The following is a 23,990-nucleotide window of genomic DNA, read 5'->3' on the forward strand; positions in this document are numbered from 1 at the left end:
GAATATAGTACTATAAGAACTATGACAAGCAGATATAAGAAAGGTATCCTGGGTAAGAAATACTGCATACATATGTATTGATTTCATAATATGAATCCTGCCCATGGACAATGAAGTGACTGAACATGAAGGGAGTATATGAATAGAAGCTTGAGATGATCAAGAAACATAAACTGAAATCCAAATTCTAAAACATCTTTTAGTCTACCAAGCTAGGTGGCAACAGGTACCCACAGTGCCTAGTTCAAAGCATGACACAAAACCAGTACTTGCTTATTTAATGAATCAATACAGTATATGTAGTACACAGTGAAAGGCAATTTAGATTTTTAAGAAGTGGACAGGCATGATGGGAACCATGTTTTAGAGAGATAAATGGACTATATGAAGGACAGAGAGGCAGAGGGAGACTAAGGCAGGAAGAAAAGGAGATCCCAGTTGAGGAATATAGCAGAAATCAAGAAATCAAAAGAAATATTACTGAGATAAAATCAAAATCCCTTAGTAAATGAGGAAGGAGGATTGGTAAGGGAGAAGTCAAAGACAATTCCAAGGTTTCCAGCACGAGTAAGTAGACAAAAAGAGATCACAAAACCTTTCAACAGATAAAGCACAATAAGAAGGCTTCATAGAAGTTGATTGTAGGTCTGGGAAGGTGGCTCAGTAGTAGAGTGCTTGCCTTGCATGCCTGAGGCCCTGGATTTGATTCCTCAGCACCACATAAGAAAAAAGAAAAAAGCCAGAAGTGGCATTGTGGCTCAAGTGGTAGAGTGCTAGCCTTGAGCTGAAGAGCTGAGGGATAGCGCCTAGGCCCAGAGTTCAGGCCCCACGACCGGACCCAAAAAAAAAAAAAGAAAGAAAAGAAAAAAAAAAGAAGTTGATTGTAAGTTACCAAAATTACTTTCTTTTACAGCTGGACAAACACATTTTCAAACAATATTCTTGAGAAAGTAAACCACGCTCATTATCCCACCGTTGGTCTACTCTTCCCAAGCTACTGACTACTAATGTGGCTGAACTTACTAGCCTATGGTCTTGTTTTAGTGAGCATGCGCTTGTCTTCCAGGCAGCATTTAACCCTGCTGACCATCCCCCTACTTCTTGAAATTTTCTCTCCCTTTGGCTTCCAACTGTCCCTTTTCCCTGTTCTCTTACAGATTATGGGCACCCTTATCAGTCATGTTCTTGAGCTCCTTCTCTGCCATGTACTCAGTGTTATTCCCTACAATTTATATTCTTAGCTGTCTTACCACTTACCTACTTCCTGTTTAAGCAAGCTCATCCAAACCTATGCTTTAAGTACCATAGGTAATGACCCTGATGAAATACATCAACATTTCTCTTGGAGTTTAGGTCTGTATTTACAACTGCTTTCCAGATAACTTCATACACATGTCTGCTAAAACAACATTAGCAACTGACAAGGAGACATTATGTTACTTCAGAGTTATAAGATTTAAACAACTGCTGTAGGAAAAAGAGAAGAAAACTTCAGAAACAAGAACTCCAGCACCAAGGTCTTAAGAGACTCAATCAAAACCTTATTTGATTTTCTTAAGCAGCCTGGGGACATAATTAAGGAAAATCAATCAGCTGAGTGAAGCAAGGTTTACAGAAGTGAAAAAGAAATTTGGGGAAATGTAAGACTGAGCATGTCAAGACTGAATTTTAAAGTGCTGCCACGGAGTGGAGACAACAATTTTCTAAGCTGATGTATAAAATCTACATCATTTAATCAAATTTCAGCTAACTTACGTGTGTGTGCATCTGTATATATTGTTTTCTAAAAATGTGTATGGAAATGCAAAACACTAAGAATAAGAAAAGCAATCATAAAGACAAGAAGAGAACCAGAAGATTAGAAACTACCAACAAACCCCACTAAAAAGGTTCAATCAATAGAAAGTGATGTTGAGGAGTCTTTTCATTCTGTATTTTTACATAGGAGGCAGGAAATGTTTGGGTCTGTTACACTTAACAGACCAATAGGATCAGACCCATACATATCTGATCACCTGATCTATCACAAAGGTAAAGCCATAACCACAAATACCCTTTTCGGCAAACAGTGTGTTAGATCATATCTCACATTAATATATACAAAAGCTGCCAGATGGATTATAGATCTAAATGTACAAGGTAGAACTATAAAAGGTTTAGAACCAATAGGATAACGTCATTATGACCTTGTAGCTGGTCAAATTTTCTTTAAAAAGACACCAAAAAATTAGCCATAATGTAAGTTAAATAAGGTAGACTGTATGAAGAACTTGTGCTTATCAAAAAAAATTAGTAGAGTAAAAAGGTCTTTTATAGAACAAAAGCTGATCAATAAATATATCTACTAAAGGAAAGATGAAGGTTTGAGGCTAACACAGGCAAAAAAATTAGCAAGGCTCTATCTCAAAAAGCAAGTCAGGAGTAATAGCACCAGCCTATAATCCTAACTATAAGGGAGGCCACAGATAGGAAGATTATAGTCTGAGGCTAGCCCCAGGTAAAAATTGAAAAGTCTAGCCAAAAGCAATTTATTTTCAATTTTATTTTTTTGCCAGTCTGAGGGCTTGAACTCAGGGCCAGGGCACTGTCCCTGAGCTTCTTTTGCTCAAGATTAGTACTCTACCACTTGAGCCACAGCACCACTTCCAGCTTTTATTGTTATGTGGTACTGAGGAATCAAACGCAGGGCTTCACACATGCTAGGCAAGCACTCTACTACTACGCCACATTCCCAGCCTGCAAATTTTTTTTAAAGAACCCAAACAAACAAACATAAAACACCTCAGTACAATTAAGTAGGTCACAGACAGAAAAAGGTTACTCATAAAAGTGATACCCAAATCACTGAAACATATGTCATGGTATCCAATTTCATCAATCCTAAGGCAATTTCAAATTAAAACCATGATGTGAAACAGCTAAGCATGAGGACAAAAGGAAAACAGAAAAATTAAAAAACTGATATGTACACACTTAACCAGAAAGTGTTTATCAATATAACCACTTTGAAGAACCATGGAAGTATTGATGAGAGGTGAATGAAATTACACCTATCACACATCACTTGTACTATTGGGTATATGCCCAAGAGAATGTGTGTAAGGGGCAGAGGAAGGGTTTTGTATTTACCAGAAGATGTGAGTAAAAATATTCTCAGCAGTGCTCTTTATAGTGGACACCAACTGGAAAACTACATAAATGGCTGTCAATAGTAGAATGAATATATAATAGTGTATACATAAAGAATTTTATATCATAATGTAAATAAATATTATACACAAAAAATATGAAAAACATAACATTGAGGAAAATAGACATACAAGTACATATTCTATATGTGAACACATGCGTATAAAAGTACATGATTCCGGGGCTGGGAAGGTGGCTCAGTGGTAGAGCGCTTGCCTTGCATGCCTGAGGCCCTGGGTTCGAATCCTCAGCACCACATAAGAAAAAAGAAAAAAGCCGGAAGTGGTGCTGTGGCTCAAGTGGTAGAGCGCTAGCTTTGAGCTGAAGAGCTGAAGGACAGTGCCCAGGCCCAGAGTTCAGGCCCCACAACCAGACCCCCCCCCCCACCAAAAAAAAGTACACGATTCCACATTTATCATTTAAAATAGGCAAATCAATGCCTATTAGTTAGGATAATAATTACCCTGTTGTTTGTACTAAAGGGACAGCAGAAGAGATTCTAGAATGGTAGTAATATTTTACTTCTTCCTCTAGACTCTGGTTACACAGGCTATTCTGTCTGTGAAAATTTGCCATGCTATACATTTATGATTTGTGTACCTTTCTGTATGTCCATTATACATCAATAAGACAAGCTGGGTATGATCATGAATGCCTGTAATTCCAGTTACAAAAAACGTAGAGATAGGAGAATCACAGTTCATAGTTTTTACCCTAATAAAAGGTAGCAAGTCCCTGTCTCAAAAACAAGACTGAAGGGCTGGGAAGGTGGCTCAGTGGTAGAGCGCTTGCCTTGCATACCTGAGGCCCTGGGTTTGATTCCTCAGCACCACATAAGCAAAAAAAAAAAAAAGAAAGAAAAAAGCCACAAGTGGCGCTGTTGCTCAAGTGGTAGAGTGCTAGCCTTGAGCTGAAGAGCTGAGGGACAGCGCCCAGGCCCTGAGTTCAGGCCCCATGACCGGACCAAAAACAAACAACAACAAAAAAAAAAAAAACAAGACTGAAATGGTCGCATACAACTGTTATCCAAGCTATGGAGAAGTAGAGGTGTAAGCATTGCTGTCCAAGGCCAGTCTACCTATCCGAAAAATAACTGAGGCAAAAAAGCCTGGAGATGTGGTTTAATTCTCAGAGTACCTATCTAGCAATTACAAGACTCTGAGTTCAAATTTTAATACCGGGGGGGGGGGGGGGGGGGGGGGGAGGTTCAAAAGTTATTTCTGGTCACATAATTCAATAGTAAGACCCCTCTAAGGGACTGGAATACAAGAAAGATCATGAGAGGTGGTCTTGATGAGATTAAATAAGTTAAGGTAATAAAATAAGAGAGGCAGTTATGACTAGTTAATGGAAATTCAGACTTAAAAATCTCAGAAGTAGCACAATTTCAAAGAATAACAAGGCCTAGAATTATTATTTCATACCCTTGTTCCAAAATCCAGGATGTATCAGTCATCTCTAACTTTCAATTTTTTTAAGTATCTTGGACATCATCCATTCCTTCCAAGCTCTCCAGGTTGATATTAGTAAATAAAGACTTATTTACTCTGTCCTTTTTACTTATTTAGTTTTTAACTTACTTTTTAAATTATTACTATTATTATTATTTTGTCAGTCCTGGGGCTTGAACTCAGGACCTGGGCACTGTCCCTGAGCTTCTTTTGCTCAAGACTAGTGCTCTACCACTTGAGCCACAGTGCCACTTCCGATTTTTTTTGTTTATGTAGTACTGAGGAATCTAACCCAGGGCTTCATATATATTAGGCAAGTACTCTACCACTAAACCACATTCCCAGCCCTACTTCTTTAATTATTTAATACTCTACAATTGAAATTCATTTCTTTCATTTATCTACACCTACCTCCCTAAGTTTAGTGTAAAGGCTGGCCAATTTCCAGTCCCATTTCTCTCTCAAGGACAGAGATCGTCACATAGCATTTTATAACTCTAGCATCAAGACCCAAACATACCAGGCACCAAGTTATACTTTGGGTGATCGCAGGATTATCTTCTCTGTAAACCACTAATGTCAGTATTTACTTTACAGAGAGATAAGGAAGTTTTGTAAGAACAGTGTGCCTTCATTATAAGCCATACTCTCATTCATAAGTATTATTTTCTTTACCAACATTACATAAATATTTACAAGTGGGAGTTTTATACACAGTCTTCTACACTTATTTGTATTCACACTTGGTAATTAATTGAAATGAGAATGTGAATAAGATTATGTTAACAAAACTGACTAAAATTAATTCTTCATATCTAAATAGAAGATATTTCTCTATATTACAAAGTAATAAATAGGGGACATTTCACTGTAACAGGATTCTTTCAGACCCAACACTGCCTTTGTCAAAACTGGATATGCTCCAGTCTCCCCATGAATCATGCAGAACATTTTTGAAGTTAAAATATATTTAAAGACACAGCAACATCAAAGGAATATATATATAAAACTGAAATCAAAGCCATAAAAGAAAAAGTTCAAAGAGGAAGTAGTTTACATCCTATGAAATACTGCCTACAATCCTACTATACAGGTAAAAAAGTGACACAGACAGAGGTCCAACATACTCAAAGCTATGATATCAGTTCTGTTGAGAGATGCTTGCATCCTTACCTTTTGTAGAACAAAACTATAGATCTGAAATATATTTTTTAAAGTCTTTTGCAAATTAGAAGCTAAAGCCCCCAAGAAAAATTCTAAGCAAGTTTTTGGGGTCAAAAAGTCTGAGCTGCTGGGCACTAGTGGCTTACATTTGTAATTCTAGCTATTCGAGACAAACAGAAACTGCCAGACAAGTTGATGTTAGGCAAAATGAACCCCAAGATAATTCTAGCTATTCAAAAGGCTGAGATCTAAGGATCACAGTTAAAAGTCAGCCCAGACAGGATAGTCTGTGAGACTCTTATTTCTAATTAGCCAGCAAAAAGCTGGAGTAGAGCTGTAGTTCAAGTGGTAGAGCCCCAGCCTTGAGTGGAAAAAGCTCAGGGACAGTGTCTAGGCACTGAGTTCAAGCCCCAGTACTAGCACACACAAAAAAAGTCTGAACTGAAGGGTTTCATGGCATACTTTACTACCCATGTACTGCCTTTTCATCTTCCAATTCAGAAAAGAGTAACACCAGTTCAAAGCAGGAAACCTTAATAGAGTTGGTATTTGTGACATAAATTCTGGAAGTTGAGTTTCCCTCAAGATCAGACTGATCAAGCTCATTACATAAGGTGTTCCTCAGTGTCAGAAGATCAAGTATTTAAATATCTTAGCACAACCAACACTGTATCTCCAAAGAGACATGAATTTAGAACTTCACATAATAAAGCACAAACAAGCTTTATTTTCTTCAGTGTTGGGGCTTGAACCAAGGGCTTCATGCACACTAACTATATGTTCTATCACTGAACTACACTTTCAGTCCTAAAAAAAAAGACTTTTTTTAAAATCTGCCAAGTATTAGGCATTGTGCTAGGCACAAAGACTCTAAAGATGATCAAAACATGGTTTCTGCCCTTAAGAAGCTCACAATCTAGACCAGTAGTAGAAATAGTGTACATCTGTGTTGCCCAGTATACTAGATACTACCCACATGCGGTTACTGAGTCCCTTTTTCAGGAGCTTTGAGAAAGTAACTTATTAACTAGTGGCTACCATATTGGACAGTATGCATCCAGATATACTCTAAAACCCAAAGAGTATTAAAATCAATGTCACAAAATGATAACAATCATGAATATTTACTTACCTCATTTAGTATGCTTTCCAGAGTTGGAGGAGTATCAACTTGAGGAATATCAAACTCCTTGTCATCAATCTAAAAAACAAAAAAGAAAAAAAAAGAAATTAATTCTCATACAATGATGCCTTTCCTCTTACAATCATGAGACTGTTTAAGTGTCAATTAAAAGACAACTCTAGACTGGGTGCCAGTGACTTACATCTGTAATCCTAGCTACTCAGAAGATCTGAGGATCACGGTTTGAAGCCATCCCAGGCAGAAAAGTCTGAGATTCTTATCTCCCACTGACCACCAGAAAACCGGAAGTGGCTCCGTGGCTCAAAGTGGCAGAGTGCTAGCCTACAGTGAAAAAATTCAGGGATAGTGTCTAGGCCCTGAGTTCAAGCCCCCCACCTAAAAAAAAAAAGAAAGAAAAAAAGAAAAAGGACAACTCTACCACCAGATTATATAGTCCAGTAATCTGTGCTAAAAAGGGTTGATCAAAAGACTACAGAATCATTTTCTTTCCTGTCCATACATTCATTCAATGACTCTCAAGGAGATGCATGCACTGACTGCATACCCCAATGACTCTTTCTAGAAAGGTGGTCTTTTGTACCTGCCAAGGAGGGCATCAACATGACAAGTACCATGTCTTATGACACCCTTCTGCTTTACTAAATTTAGACATAAGACATAAGCAATATACCCAAGTCTGTTATGACATTCTTAGTTATTTCATAAATTTTGACAAGAGATGACTAGGCCAAGAACCTTATCATTAAATATTCTCATAGTCACAGAAACCTATTAAAATAATTTCAATCAATGAGGGAGACAGATAATAATTCTAAACCTACCATTAGCTCTATGACCTTGAAAAGTCACTTAATAGCCACACAACAGTGTCTTCATCTATAAAATGGATTATCACAGTGCTGTGACAGCTGTGAAGCTCAAATGACAACATGAATCAAAGTGTTCTATAAACTGTAATGGACTGCACAAATAAAGAGTGATAGTATCTCATAAAACTGCACAGACTCCTAGTAATCTAGGCAAAAATGATAGGCTTAGAGTGTTTGGATCATAAAGCACACTGTAAGCAACACTTTTGTTAAAATCATCACTTCATAGAAGCTGAAATTTTACTGGATTATATCTTCTTAAAATGTATATTAATTGTACAAAGTGAAGAGTTTCATTGTGTTATTACCTTACATACATAGAACATGATTTGATCATATTCACCCCTCTGTTATACTTTATCTCCCTCACTGCTTACCAAATCATTTTTGAATTCCAGTTCCTTGTCCAAATCTATGTAAGAGAATTTTGAAAGTGAAGCTTCTAGATTGAAAGACTTATTCAGTTCTTCTTCAGCAGTCTTGGCACAGAGGCTCTGTTCCGCATTCTCATAGTCTGGTTCATTTTCCATGTTGCTTTTAGTATTTATAGTCCATCAATCCAAGCAAGTGTTTGGTTTTGGGCCTTAGATTGAAATGATGATCTCTTTGAGGGAAAAAAAATATCATTTAGATTTCCTCTTGTCAACTAGTCATTGCAAAGACTTGGCCATAGGGAAAGAAAAATAAATACTGGGGTATAGAGTAGGATATGGGGAGAGGGGGGACACAAAGGAGGAACACTCTGGGAAGTAACCCAGCACCCAAGTCATGAAACTAATTAAACTGACAGTCATAAAACTTGGTAAGCTCTAGACCCAGTACCAAGTAGATTCATGTACCTAACAGCACAGGGGCAAATTGCTGCCAAAAGCTGCAATTAATCCTTATGTTCCAAAACCTCAGGGTAGCTCTCTAATTGCCTTGGTGATAAGCAAGGCTTTGTTGTGACCATCCATAAAGGGGCTCACAGAGGTCTCAGGGAGCTCAATACAGACATGAAGTATAGATTATACAGTTAATTGGTATAATACTGGCACATCTGAGGGTTCAAGTCTAATAGATATTAGGGGAAACAACAGTATCCATATCCCCAGGATAATATAAGTACACAGATGACCAGGGATTTCCTTTTTTCTTTTTATTTTTTTTTTTTCTCCCAGGGATTTCTAAAAAGAAAGCCAGTTATGGAGAAATATGAACATTTTCAGTGGAAAGTAGAATATTTTTTCATATATTTTAGATTTAAACAAACCCCTATATTATATCAAAAGACACAGTTAATCCAACATATTTCTGGAAAATTAAAAATGTATTTTAATTATTACATTATTTTTATTTATTTTTTTTATTTTTTTGTCAGTCATAGGACCTGAACTCTGGGCCTAGGCGCTGTCCCTCAGCTCTTCAGCTTAAGGCTAGCGCTCTACCACTTGAGGCACAGTGCCACTTGCAGTTTTCTGAGTGGTTTATTGGAGATAAGAGTCTCACGAACTTTTCTTGCCTGGGCTGGCTTTGAACCGCAATCCTCAGATCTCAGCCTCCTGAGTAACTAGGATTACAGGTGTGAGCCATCGGCACCCAGCTTAAATTTTATTTTAGATGTTTCTAGGTTGAGTTTCAATTAGACCATAAGTGACCACTTAGTTATGTCTATTTAGAATAAGCAAAAATATAAAAATATAAACAATGTCATAGTAGCAATGATAAAAATAAAGATCATTTTGTTTTCTAAATAGCATTTTCTATAAATCAGTATTCTAACCTTGTTCCACAGTTCTACTTTCTATGGTTTCAGTTCATTATAGTCTACTAAGATCTGAAAATATTAAATGGAAAATTCCCCAAAAAATGAATTCGTAAGTTTTAAATTCTGTGCTAAACAGGTAGCATGATGAAATCTTGCACTATCCTGGATCCATCTCCCTGGAACCATGAATCATCCCTTTGTTCAATGTATACACCTCATATATCCAGTTACTCACCTAATACCTGTCTTAGTTATCAGACTGACTGCTGCAATATTGCATGACCCTTACTTTCCTTAATAATGGCCCCAAAGTACAAAAGTTGTCAATATACCAAAGAAAAGTCAGAATGCTCCTCTAAATGAAATGGTGCAAGTTCCTGACTTACTTAGGAAAGCAAAATAAAATAACATTTGAGGTTGTTGAGATTTATAGTAAGAACAAATCTCCTATTTGCAAAAAGTATATAGAAGGAAAAAGAAATGTGTGCTAGTTTTGTTGTCAGATCTCATATAGCAGAGGTTACAGCTGCAATACTTAGTCATCACTAAGTTACAGCTGGGGTGCTTAGTCATCACCTTGCTTCATCTCATCACTCAGGTACTGTATCTGATATCACATCATCACAAGAAGGGTGAGTGTGGTATACAGTAAGATATTTTAAGAGATACCACATTCACCAAACTTCTCTTATAGTGCACTACAATTGTTTTCTTTTATTATTAATTGTTGTAAATCTCTTACTGTGACTAATTTATAAACTAAAAACTTTATCGTAGATATATATGTATAGGGAAAAAAAAAAAGACACTTGGCTCTCCATATCTATGGGTTCCACACCCATGATTCAAACAACCACATATCAAAAATACTTGCCAAAGGACTGGGAGTGTGGCTCAACACTGGCAGTACCTAACATCAGGTGCTAAATGTACCGCTCCTAACCAATGAGTCAAAGGCAGCAGCAATACTAATGTTTGTATACATTTCTTCAAAGAAGACTGAACTGACTCATGACAAACTACTTTTTAATTGCCACTCACTATTATTTGTACAACTAAGCAAAAAATGGCTGCAATTCTTCAAGACATATTCACAAACACATATTAATCTAATTCATATTCTGTGGTCCCTGAGGACAGTTATTAAGTTTTATTTTTCTGCAGTTTTTTAAATAGTGTAAAAAGATCATACAGAGCAAAGAAAAAACTTTTATTTTGGCAATTTAATCATCTAAAATATACTTCACATTTGTCTTTCTAAAATAACTCAGAAATACAAATAATTGTCCCCTTTGGCTCTTTTTTTCTCCTTCTGGAATTAAGAGGCCCAAAGACCAAATAACAATTCAGCATCAGTGAAAAACAATATCCTACTGATGACTATGAGGTGATCAAGCATTCCCTGAAGAAAGAACATCACCCTGCTATCCTCCATTTCCAACCATCACTTCACTGGTCTTTGATGGGATGATAAAGTGAAAGAACATAAGTGAGCCATGGAGCCATTAAAATCACACTTGAATCTGGACTTTTGCCAGTTCCTATATGAGACTGTGATCAGTTGGGTAACCCTTTCTTTTTGTTAGTTTGTTTTGGTCCGCTCGTGGGGCCTGAACTCTGGGCCAGGGCACTGTCCCTCAGCTCTTCAGCTCAAGGCTAGCTCTCTACCACTTGAGCCATAGCGCCACTTCCGGCTTTTTTCTTTTTTGCTTATGTGGTGCTGAGGAATTGAACCCAGGGCCTCAGGCATTCAAGGCAAGTGCTCTACCGCTGAGCCACCTTCCCAGCCCTTGGGTTTTTTTTTTAACTGTATTTTTTTCCTGTCTTTTCTTTTTTTGGTACTGGGGATCGAACCCAGGACACTGCACTTGCTAGGCAATTGCTTTGACACTGAGCTACATCCCAGCCCAGGTAACCCTTTCTTAATTCCTTATTTCTACATCTATAAAATTGAATAGAGTGGACACTTGTGGAGCTTGCTCAGCACAGAACCTCTTATTCTGGGTAGAGCTCCTTCAAACCCATGTTTTGTGGGGGCTGTCAATTCAAAATGCCTTAGGAATAGCCACTGTCCTTTACCAGGGTTCATTAAACTGTAACTAAGAAGGAAGGGCCATTTCTACTGTTTTCTAAACAATGAATAAGATCAAGCAGTCCCTATTCTCCCATCTCCATCCTCTTCTGTAAAGAAAAAATGAGAAGAGAAATGGGGAGAATGCAATCAAGAATCCAATGTATACTCTACAAAATTAGGAAGAATGAGGGAAGAGGTGGGTAAGAGAGGGATGGGTGAGAATGTTGAAAGAGGTGATACTGATCAAGATATATTGTATCTGTACATTGCTTTGTTAAATGGAAAGTCCTTTGTACAACTACTTAAAGATAATAATAAATAGAGGGAAAAAAGAAGTCATTTGTTGGTAGGAGTTGGTGGCTCACTCCTGTAATCCTAGCTACTCAGGAGACTGCTATCTGAGGATCACTGAAGCCAGCCTGGGCAGGAAAATCTGTGAGTCTTTTATCTCCAATAAACCACTCAGAAAAAAGCCAGAAATGGTGCTGTGGTTCTAGTGGCAGAGAGCTGGCCTTGAGTGCAAACAGGCTCAGGGACAGCATCAACACCCTGAATTCAAGCCTCAGGACGGGCAAAAAAACAAAACAAAACATAAGTTACTTGTTGAACATGTATCAACTAAACAGCGATTATGAATCTATCATTGGTGGTTTACCTCCACTGGCAGAACTCTCATGCTGAGTAGATTCCTTAGTAACAAGAAACCAACTAAATATAGAGAGGAAGAAGAAAGAGAACCCTGACATCATTCAAGGTCCAAGTTTTAGTTTTCCAAAAAGTTAACTAGGCCCAAACTGCTTGGCAGTTTGGTTACATAGGCCAACATACTCTCCTTTCACCACGCTCTTTTGGGGGAGAAGGCAGGAATCACCATTGAGATTACAATTACTTATCTCCAACCTGCCATGAGGAACAAATTCTATGATGATTATAAAGCATTTAAAATAATATCTGGACACAAAGTAATTTTAAGAAATATTAGCTATTTTCATATATAGTTTACACTGTAATTTCCAATTTTTTCCAAGTTAGACTCTGATTCTAGAACCAGTGTTTTAGTAAAAGTGTATCCAGTGCTAAGTGGATCAATCAGAAACCTTCTGACACATTATCAACCATTTCTTCACGAGCTGAATGACAGGGGCTTGTTCAATACTGCTGCAGCCCCTAGGCAAGTTACCAGAGGTACTTAATCAAAACCTGTAATTATGGAGCTGGGAAGGTGGCTCAGTGGTAGAGTGCTTGCCTTGCATGCCTGAGGCCCTGGGTTTGATTCCTCAGCACCACATAAGCAAAATGAAAAAAGCCAGAAGTGGCGCTGTGGCTCAAGCGCTAGAGCGCTAGCCTTGAGCTGAAGAGCTGAGGGACAGCGCCCAGGGGCAGAGTTCAGGCCCCACGACCGGATCCAAAAAAAACCCAAAAAACCTGTAATTATGATTGTGAAAGTGCCTTAGATTACTAAACTTCTAAAATCATATTTGAACCTTTTCTAACCTCAACATTTGTCCATACTTCATCAATGAAGCCAACGATACCCCGTCCTTAGCTCCTCCTTTTGTCACTTAGTGGAAGTTATTTCTTCCTTCATGGTAGTGAATTTTTCTCAGATAGGCTAAAAAAATGAACAGCCGGTGCTATTTTTAAAGAAAAATGATGGCTGCCTATACATCTACAATGTATGATAAAAGACAAAAAAATTACTTTTGGGCATGATAAATTAAACAGGACTCTAAACATTCATACAGTGAGACCAAAGGAGGATATTCTTGGGAGAGGCTCAACAGCTATTTACATATGATCATATAAAATGATGCTTATCAAAATGAACTCCAAGAAATGGAAACAAGAGGCTTTTTATTTTACTTTTTGTGACTTTGTTTTGTTTTGTTTTTCCCCTTTTGTCACTGTCTTTGATTTCTGTATTTCCTGTCTGCTATGTAAGTTTATCTGTTTGGAGGAGGGTAAGGGGAGGCAGAGAAATAGTGGGAGGGGCTGGGAAGGTGGCTCAGTGGTAGAGCGCTTGCCTTGCATGCCTGAGGTTCTGGGTTCAATTCCTCAGCACCACATAAGCAAAAAGAAAAAAGCTGGAAGCTGCGCTGTGGCTCAAGTGGTAGAGCGCTAGCCTTGAGCTGAAGAGCTGAGGGACAGCACCCAGGCCCAGAGTTCAGGCCCCACAACCGGACCACCCCCCCTCAAAAAAAATAGTGGGACAAAGGATGAAGTAATTCAGCAGTGATATTCACCAGACACTGTGTTGAAAAAGAACTATACAACTTGGGGATGTGGAGGGGGCTCAGGAGGGAAAAAATTGGGAGAATATGAGGGAAGAGGTGACAATATTCAAAAAGAAATGTACTCATTAATTGAACTATGTAACTATAACCCCTCTGTACATCACCTTTACAATAAAAATAAAAATAGACTAGTGTGGTAGCTTCTGTGAATTTTTCAGAAATTCACAGATCTAGGCCTAACCTACTCATGGCAAGAAGAATGATATTGGCATGATGAATATGTTACCTAATGTGACAAAGTAAATGTTACCTAATATGACAAGCAGGTGTGACTAAATAAGGACTCTGAGATACAAAGCTTATTCTGGATTATCCAGGTGGACCCAGTAAGGGCATATGGGTCTTTAAAAGTGGAAAACTGAAGCAAAAGCGCATCAGTCATAGAAAGCAATGTCAACTGAAGCAGGATTAGAAAAATGCTGGTTGCAGGCTTCAAAGCTAGAAGAAGAGTACCAGCAGCCAAAGACAGGCAGCCTTTACATTAGAGGCTGCAAAAGACAAAGAAATGGATTCTCATCTAGAGCCTTGAAAACAACCATAGCCATGTCCTGACACCTTGGTTTTAGTGAAACATGTATTACGTTAATGGCCAACAAAACTAAAGTAGTAAGTCTGGGTTGTTTTAAGCCACTAAATTTGTGATCATTTCTCCTGAAAGCAATAGGAAATGAATAAACCAAAACACTTCCATTAATTTGTTTCTGGCCACATGTCCAAGATTCTGAAATACTAACCCCTCCCTTAACCAACTGGTGTTGCCCTAGTATTTATTGAGCAAGCATTTCATTTCAATAAACAGACCAGTGATGAAATGCATAATATATGGTGCTTAAGACTGTACACTGTATGCACATACTGCTTTAGATATCACTTAAGCATTATCCCAGTACAAAGACTGACAATGAACTACTCACTCCCTCTTGTATGGAATCCTACAACTACTTTACTCAACATCTATATGATCTGAGTTTTTATAATTTCTTTTTTTCAGTTCTAGGGTGTGAACTATGGCCATGTACTTGCTCAGCTTGCTTGCTCTTCTACTTGAACAATGCCTCCAGCTTTGCTCTTATGCTGGTTATTTGGGAGATGGAATCATACAAACTTTTTTACCTAAGTCTGCTTCAAACCACAATCCTATAGATCTCAGCCTCTTGAATAGCTAAAATTACAAGGCTTGAGCCACGACTGCCCAAGAGTTTTTATAATTCTTACAGGAATGCCTTCCAGACAGAACTTGCAGAATATAGGCCGGGCGCCGGTGGCTCACGCCTGTAATCCTAGCTACTCAAGAGGCTGAGATCTGAGGATTGCAGTTCAAAGCCAGCCCGGGCAGGAAAGTCCGGGAAACTCTTATCTCCAATAAACCACTAGAAAACCGGAAGTGGTGCTGGCTGTAGCTCTAGTGATAAAGTGCTTGCCTTGAGCTGAAGAGCTGAGGGACAACGCTCAGGCCCAGAGTTCAAGCCCCACAACCAAAAAAAAAAGAACTTGCAGAATATACAATAGAGGACATCCTCAGTCTCTCCCAGAGTGAAATCAGATTAATCTGACAGGAAATGTATATTACAGAATCATGATTATCAAGGATGCTATTAAACTAATAATAGTTCAGATTTAAGATTATCTGACACTTTGATAAGTTTCAAGGTTATTCCCAACCAATTAATAATAGAGTCAAGGATCATTTTTTTAAAAACTGCACCACATAAAAAACAATGATCTCATTATGACACTGACCAACTGAGTAGGAACTCAAAAATGTACCTACAGTGAACGAGGTTAATGTGGAACTTTTCCACCAGTTTGTTTATTGAGTTTGTTTATTGTTTGCTAGGAGCAAATCTTTAACTTGGGGCCTAGGCACTGTCCCTTAGCTTTTTTATTCAAAGCTAGTGTTCTATCACTTAAGCCACAGCTCTATTTCTGTCTTTTTGCTGGTTAACTGGAGATAAGAGTCTCTCAGACTTTTCTGCCCAGGTTGGCTTTGAACCTGGATTGTCAGTCTCAGCCTTTTGAGTAGCTAGGATTACAGGTGTGAGCCACTGGCACCCTGTTACCACCAGTTGTTTTTATTTTGTTTTTTTGCCTTTTGTTTTGCTTTTTTCTTAATAAGTTTTTTATTGTGAAAATACTGTACAGAGGGGTTACAGTTAAATGAGCAAAGTAAAGAGTACATATCAAGCATTGTTGTCTCCTTTGTTTTACCCCTACCATCCTTTCCCTCCCACCCTAACCTAAATTGTAAAATTGTAAATTGTACATCTCATTGTTACAATGGGTAAACCTGTACCCCTATTTAAACATTTTGTTTTTTCCCTTCCCCTCCCCAAATTATACTGACATCAAATACAGTGAAAACAGGGGTTATACTATGAGGGAGGAACATACAAAGCAACAAAAAAAACCACATGGTACCTTATAAATATGTTAGAAACAATAGCAAGAAAGAAAAAAATTACTTGTGTCTCTATCTTGGAGTTGATTTCGTTTAACTTCTTACCTGGTCATATGTACATAGCTTTTGACCTTTTCTATTTATCCAGACATATACTAGTTGTTCCAAATAAGGGAAACCATGGGACCTATGTTTCTTTGTGCCTAGCATACTTCACTTAATATAATTTTTTCCAAGTCTTTCCATTTCCTAACAAATGAGCCAATATGATTCTTTCTGATGGAAGCATAGAATTCTATTGTATATATCTACCACATTTTCTTGATCCATTCATCTAGAGGGGCATCTGAGTTGGTTCCATATCTTAGCTATGGTAAATAATGCTGCAATAAACATAGTTGCAAGACCATAAACATGGTCTTGTTTGAGATCATTTGGGTAAATGCCCAAAAGTGGGATTGCTGAGTCACAGGGGAGCTCTATGTGGAGTCTTTTGAGGAACCTTCATACTGCTTTCCAAAGTGGTTGAACAAGTTAACACTCCCACCAGCAATGCAGTAGGCTTCCCTTCTGGTCACATCCCCTCCAGCATCTGTTGTTAGAGTTCTTGATTATAACCATTCTAACTGGGGTGAGGTAGAATCTGTGTTGTTTTGATTTGCATTTCTTTTATGGCTAGAGATTGAACATTTCTTCATGTGTCTATTGGCCATTCTTATTTCCTCTTCAGAGAAGTTTCTCTTTAAATCTTTAGACCATTTTTTATCGGGCAGTTGTTTCTTTGAGGATTTGTTGTTGGGGGATTTAATTTTTTGAGTTCCAAATATATTTTAGATATGAGACCCTTATACGTTGTATGACTAGTGAAGATCTTCTCCCACTCCATGGGCTTTCTATTGCTCTTGCTAGCTATGTCCTTTGCCCTGCAGAAGCTCTGCAGCTTCATGCAATACCATTTGTCCAACCTTTCTTTGATTTGTTGTGTTTCTGGGTCTCTGTTAAGAAATTTTCAGCCTGTGCTAAGGAGACATAGGGTTTCTCCTATTCCATCCTGTAATGTTTTCAGAGTGTCTGCTTTGACTCTGAGGTCTTTGATCCATTTGGAGTTGATTCTGGTACAGGGTGATATATAAGGATCTAGCTTTAGTTTTCTACAGGTGATTAACCAAGTTTACCAGCAACATTTACTAAAAACCACCAGTTTTTAAATGGCAAGAACTCTCAACTACTCTCCAAGTTCCAAGATCCTGAAATTCTCTAACATCCTTTACATTTTTCACTTAATGAAGAAATCAAGTTTGTTTGTTTTTTTAATTTAGAGTATTGTGATAGGCTTCATGAAATCCTGATATGGAAACAATGCTGCTCACTTTGTTTCTGGTCTTCCTAATCAAAATATATTTGTCACTGGTTTGTCTTGTCTTTTTATGGTTTGTGAAGAAAAGAAAAAGACTACAACAGAGCATTAACTTCTATTAGTTTTCTATTATCTTGCTCTAAACGGTCTGACTCATTTTTAACAGCTCAATGGCTACAGAATAAAATTCTAATGCTAAGCCTATGTATGACTCCAGGAACATATGAGCTGCCTCCTTCTCCTACAATAGACTTATTATTTGCACTGAGTCCTTCAAGAAAAGCTTCCCTTTCCCTTCAGGTCTGCTCAAGCTGGCTTATCTTCCCATTCCTTTCCTTCTTCATTTATGAGAGGTTCTTCTTTCCTTAAGGACTCTTGTTCAATTGAAACTTCCTATCACCTGTTTCTTCCCTAACCTCTTTCTCCATGCCCAAAAAGTCAGTACCTCACTTCCTTCCCCCCTCCCTCTCCCTGCCCCTCTTTCATTTCACATAGTAGCCCAGGCTGGGTTCCAACTTGTGACTCCTCCTACCTAAGTCTCCTGGAATTACAGACACAAGACACCATATTCAGTTAAAACAAGTCTTCTTTACAAATATTTGGGCATGTTGTTTGTGCGTGCGTGCGTGCGTGCGTGCGTGCGTGCGTGCGTGTGTGTGTGCGTGTGTGTGTGTGTGTGTTTACAGACTGAGGTTTGACCTCGGGGCTTTGTGCTTGCCAAGCAGGCACTCTCCACTTCAGCCACATCTATAGCCCTTTTTGCTCTTATTATCTTTGTTACAGGGTCTTGCTTTTCCCCCTGGCCAGCCTGAACTTCAATCCTTCTATTTACATGTCTAGCTGAGATGACAGATACATGCCACTGTGCTGTGACCATTTATTAGTTGAGATAGGGTTTTGTGAACTTTTTGCCTAGACTGGCCTCCAAACTCCTGGGCAACTAGAAATATAGGCAGTGAGTTACTTACCAGATGACTATGTCTTTCTCCCCAACTACGCAATAAAAATGGGGCCACACTTCCTTCCCTATCACTGGGTTTACTAATTCACATACTATGTTTACATTTTATAATATTTGCTGACTAATACAAAAATCAGAAGACAGGAGTAACACCTGTGTTGCAAATTAAACATGTAAGTTTTTATTATTATCTACAATTGTTAAGCTTCAGAAAGTATCGTTTCACTCATAGTATACAGAAATCTATGCCCTAGTAAGTCAACTTATAATTGATTTCTACTTTTATGTAATCAAGTTTGTCAGCCACTGCAGGTCATATTTATCAGGTATCAGTTTAAAAACTTTCTGCAAAAAAAAAAAAAATTTAATCAATTTTTGTTCAGCTTATTTCTTCACCATATGAACCACCATTCTTTCCGCACATCTGGAATGCAGGTTCCAAGAGAACAAAGATCAGATCTGCTTTGTTCACTGCCATCTAAATGCCTAATCGCACAGTCAATCCAATCACCCTTGTCTCTCCCTCCATAGGTGAGTATCCAAGCAACACTGCACCACTGGCTCCCAGTATGTCAATGAGCAGTTCGTGGTGTAAGAGACAGTTTAGTCACTATAAAGTCCCCAAACCTGTCAAAGTTCTACTAGAAGTTTGTATTTAAAAGAGACTTTTTTAATCCCTATAAATTTTTAATAATTTAGCTCATATATAACACAACTCCATAATCACAGACTTTTTGTATTTTTTCACATTAATTTAGCCCACATATGAAAAATAGGAATGTACCATATATCCCTTCCACTTACTATTCTTCAGTAAAGAGAAAGAGAAAATAATGATTCACATATAGCCACACTATTCTACTCAGTAACTATATGCTTCACAGTGAACACAGGCGATGGACATGTCCTGTGCTTTCGGTCAGTCTCAGTCTACTTCATCTATGCTAAAAATAGTAAGAAGCATGCTGTTCCAACACAGAGCAAAAGCTGGCTGTGATGTACTTCCTGAGAGACAGATCACAAGTCAGTCTCTGCTGTGACTCCTTTCCAGATTGTACTTTGAGGATATCCAATTTTCATCTTACCCATGGATTAAAGCTCAGAAACAGGACTGGGAACATGGCTCAGTTGTAGAGCGCTTGCCTTGCATGCCAGAGGCCCTGGGTTTGATTCCTCAGCACCACATAAGAAAAAAGAAAAAAGCCAGAAGTGGCGCTGTGGCTCAAGTGGTAAAGCGCTAGTCTTGAGCTGAAGAGCTGAGGGACAGCGCCCAGGCCCAGAGTTCAGGCCCCACAACCGGACCCAAAAAAAAAAAAAAAAAGTTCAGAAAGACTGTATTAGATGCATGAGACATTTCTTACTTGATCCCCAAGTTTCTTCCTAACTACAGGCACATTTAAGTAACTATAGCTCAAAGTGCTCAGAGCTACCACTATGAGGAAGACCAAATCTGTTTCCTTTTTGGTCATGTCTAAATGAAAATAATGACCATTTAAAACTTAGGAAATGGGCTGGGAAGGTGGCTCAGTGGTAGAGCGCTTGCCTTGCATACCTGAAGCCCTGGGTTCAATTCCTCAGCACCACATAAGCAAAAAGAAAAAAGCCGTAAGTGGCACTGTGGCTCAAGTGGTAAAGCGCTAGTCTTGAGCTGAAGAGATGAGTGACAGAACCCAGGCCCAGGGTTTAGGTCCCACAACCGGACCCAAAAAAAAAAAACCAAAAACTTAGGAAATATATATATATGTATATATATATATGAATATATAAAACAAAAATGTAAAAAAGAAAAGTGGAGGAAAAGAACAGTACCTGAGACCTGCCCGTACACCATGCTGAGTTACTACTTCAAACTGTCAGATACAAGCAATACTCAAGGAACATCTATTCTAGAAAAGAAAGCTCTAATCCCCTACCAGAATATATAAAATGGGAAAGCACTATCTATAAATGTCCATGTCATATTAATTATATCAATTTTATGCCAATGTGTATGAAATGATCAGTAAAATGAATAAGAGAAATTACTTCTTTCTAGCTTCTAGTAAGTCTCTGCTACTATGAGAAATCTCTTCGAAGATTGACTCTAATCCCAAGATCTCCTAAGAAGAGTCTTGGATAAGCTCTGTACACAGGCTATCATACTCCCTCTTCCTCATCATATAACTGATGTAGAGAAAATCCTAAAATTTATATACACAAAAGATAGGTTATTAACTGTATATGATGACCTTCCTTTATTAATTCTCAAGTAATCTATCATTCTAATTTCTCTTGGTTAGATGTTGAGAAAGATGTAGAGTCACACAACAATTATTCTTTGGTTTTGGGTAAGAAGAGAAAGCTTCTTGCTGAACTGCAGAGGCAGAAGCAAAAGTTAAAATATCCCAGCATCTTTCCTGTCTTTCCTTTAGGAAGTTGCTCCTCAACTCCAACTATAGGATTTCAGTAGTACTGTCAAACAAGTGCCAATGAACTCAACCAAAAGAGTAAGGCACACAACATTTTTATGTCTTATCTGGCCAATCAAGCCCTTCTCTGGAATCTGTAAACACTGGAAGCACAAGTTTTCTATCTACTCTAAAATACAGTTTGGATGATGTAACACAGAAGTTGTCTGGAGTCCATCTTTCAGCTCTTATATAGTAGAATGAGACACACACACACACATATCACGAGACTTGCAATTAAAGAAGCAGAGATAGCCAGATGATGGTGGCTCACACCTATAATCCTACTCAAGAGGTTGAGATCTGAGGATTGCACTTCAAAGCCAGCCTGGGCAGGTAAGTCCCTGAGACTCTTATCTCCAAATATCCAGCAGAAAGCACTGGATGGAGTACTGTGGCTCAGATGACTGAGCGCTTGCCTTGAGCCGAAGAGCTCAGGGACAGCGCCCAGGGCCAGAGTTCAAGCCCTACAATTGACAAAATAAATAAATAAATAAGAGATGGGGACTGAGGAGTCAGAGGTTGTTTGTAGGAGGAAGAAAGATATAAACCGGGTGCCAGGGGCTCCCGCCAATAATCCTAACTACTCAGGAGACTGAGATCTGAGGATCATGGTTCAAAGCCAGCCTAGGCAGAAAAGTCTGTTGAGACTAATCTCCAATAATCTACTCAGAAAAAAGCCAGAAGTGGCACTGTGACACTGTGGCTCAAGAGGTAAAGTGCTAGCCTACAGCACAAAAAGGCTCAGGGACAGTGCCCAGGCCCTAAATTCAAGCCTCAGGACCCTGCCCCCCCACCCCCAAAAAAAGAAAAAAATAAGTTTAGTAGTTATTGATGCCCTACCCCTTCTCAAGTTTGTGAACCAATAAATTTCTTTTTGTTTAAGCTCATTTGATTTGGATTTCTGTCATTAGTAACAGAAAAGAGCTTTCACTTAAAAAGCGTATTACCAGAGTAAATCTTAGAAATTCCTAACAGTGTATATCCAAGGCAAATCTATGGTTTCTGGTTTGAATACACAATGAATTTTCATGCTACATGGAATAACTATAACTCAAACCTTAATTCAGGATTGATCTCATAAATATATAAAGATGTTATCTGAAACTGTAGGTCATGAAAGCATGCCATCTAAAGTCCATGAGACTATATAAGTAGATCATATGTTAAACACACTTTATTTAAAGTTCAAAAGGCCTTAATTTTCACTCACACAGATAATATTTGGTGCCATGAATGTGAAATAGAATACACCTAAGGAACACCAACATACTCCAATATCCTGAAAGACAGATAGCATTCACCTGTTGGTGATGGTCCCAGTACTTATTATTCTGCTATAGGTCGTAAAGAACTCACATTTGTCTCTATGATCATCTGAATATTAATAGTTCACACATTTTCCCCATCTGTCTTCATGGTGCATCTGGTGTAACAGTCCAGTCATTGCCAGTGGATTTAATATCCTCCACTTAAAATTTAAACATAAGCAAACACGCATCTTAAACACATGTAGGTCCTCCATCCCCATTTATAACAGATATACTTCCCGCCAGTGCAACCCAACATCTGCAACTGACATGCAATTTTCACCTAAATACAAACATCTGAAAGAGAGCACCAAAAGCTAACGTCCATACTTATTTTGCATCCTTAACTGCTGTGGAGTGGGGACGGGAGGGAGTGGTAGAATGGGCAGTGGAGAAGATGCAAGCCTTCCAGTGCATTCTAACATGGGTCTGGGGGGATAAGGAGGAGCAGAGAGGCCTGCTTATTCGGAGAAGGCACCCTAGCTGATGCTGATCACACCGTGATGCTGATCACGCCTCTATCTCACTCCATCCTCCCTTGTAGCACACCCACTCCGCACTTGTAGAGACTGTGGGCAGCGCTTCCCTTCCTCCCCTGAGTGTCACGCCTGGAGAACTAGCGAAGACAGAGGTGCCTGCACTCTAGAGCGCGCCCCACGTTTCCTCCTGCTTCCCTGGCTCTGCGGTACCGCTCGCAGGAAGAGACTCGAATGCAGTACACAGACGCGGTCATCTCCATCCCCACGGGCCAGCTGCACAGCGGCTGCCGACCTGGGGCGGCAGGGCCACCCACCTCCCAGTCTCCGGACCGCGAGGTAGGCGCGGAGTCCCCGGGCCGGACCGGCCGGGGCCCGGCGCAGGGCACGCCCCTCCGCGCCGGGGTCAGCCGCGCCGCGCCGCGCCGGCGGCCGGGGCCGCCCAGCCCGACCGCGCGGCTCTGTCAGCTCCCCAGGCTGCGCCACGGTCGCCCGGGGGACCGGGGCTCAGAGCGCCCGCGCGCGTCCTCCGGCCCACCCCGGGGGCTTCCCTCTCATCCTCGATACCCCGCACTCTCTACTCCGAGGAGACTCGTTACCTGCGCTCCCAGCCATTCCGGCCCGGATCCCGGCGCCCACGTGATCCCGCCCCTGGCCAGGCCTTACGCACGCGCAGTACTCGGCCACTACCAGCCACGCTTCCGCTTTCTTCCAGCCGCCGGGTTCTCTCCGGGGCGGTCCGGGCCTCTACACCTCGCCCCTATTTAAAGGGCCAGAGGGATCCCATCTCCTTGATAGCCTTAATGGATAGCTAACCACTTGGAAACTAGGAGAGAGGAAAGTCAGAGAATGAAGCACACAGACCAATAAATAATAGTCTGAGATGGGGGAAGAAAGACTCTTTCAGCCCTAAGTCAGTAAATTCACCTAGCCTTCAAGAAAGTGACACTGTATTTCAGCAGAGACAGAAAGGATAATTGATTTCTGGAGTTTGCAGCCAATAAACAGAAAGGAAAATGTGTGTGTGTGTGTAACATATATGAACACGTATATGCAAATATATTGCAAATACTGCCAGAGGATGATAGCCATTAGGAAATTTTTTTTAA

The 23,990-nt window shown here is 39.4% G+C and overlaps 2 protein-coding genes across 4 annotated transcripts in view; one reads left to right on the forward strand and one right to left on the reverse strand.

The window, feature by feature from the left end:
* The window catches only part of Vps8 (VPS8 subunit of CORVET complex), a 229,142-nt gene extending 205,610 nt beyond the window's left edge, over positions 1-23,532 (reverse strand). For 2 of the 3 annotated variants that reach the window (XM_042668220.1, XM_042668236.1), the window contains exons 1-3: positions 23,481-23,531; positions 8,195-8,421; positions 6,937-7,005 (exon numbers count right to left, since the gene is read on the reverse strand). In XM_042668220.1, coding sequence (XP_042524154.1) covers positions 6,937-7,005; positions 8,195-8,347 — 222 coding nt within the window. In that variant the 5' untranslated portion in view covers positions 8,348-8,421; positions 23,481-23,531. Of the gene's footprint in view, positions 1-6,936; positions 7,006-8,194; positions 8,422-22,454; positions 22,567-23,480 lie in introns of all 3 variants that reach the window. The other variant, XM_042668229.1, reaches the window with a different exon arrangement.
* LOC122096721 (collagen alpha-1(V) chain-like) lies at positions 23,116-23,649 on the forward strand. Its single transcript, XM_042667289.1, has one exon. The coding sequence runs from the start codon at positions 23,116-23,118 to the stop codon at positions 23,647-23,649; it is 534 nt and encodes a 177-aa protein (XP_042523223.1).
* Positions 23,650-23,990: the final 341 nt, after the last annotated feature.

This window comes from Dipodomys spectabilis, unplaced genomic scaffold (assembly GCF_019054845.1).
Source record: "Dipodomys spectabilis isolate Male_0828 unplaced genomic scaffold, ASM1905484v1 ptg000017l, whole genome shotgun sequence".
NCBI classification, from domain to species: domain Eukaryota; kingdom Metazoa; phylum Chordata; class Mammalia; order Rodentia; family Heteromyidae; genus Dipodomys; species Dipodomys spectabilis.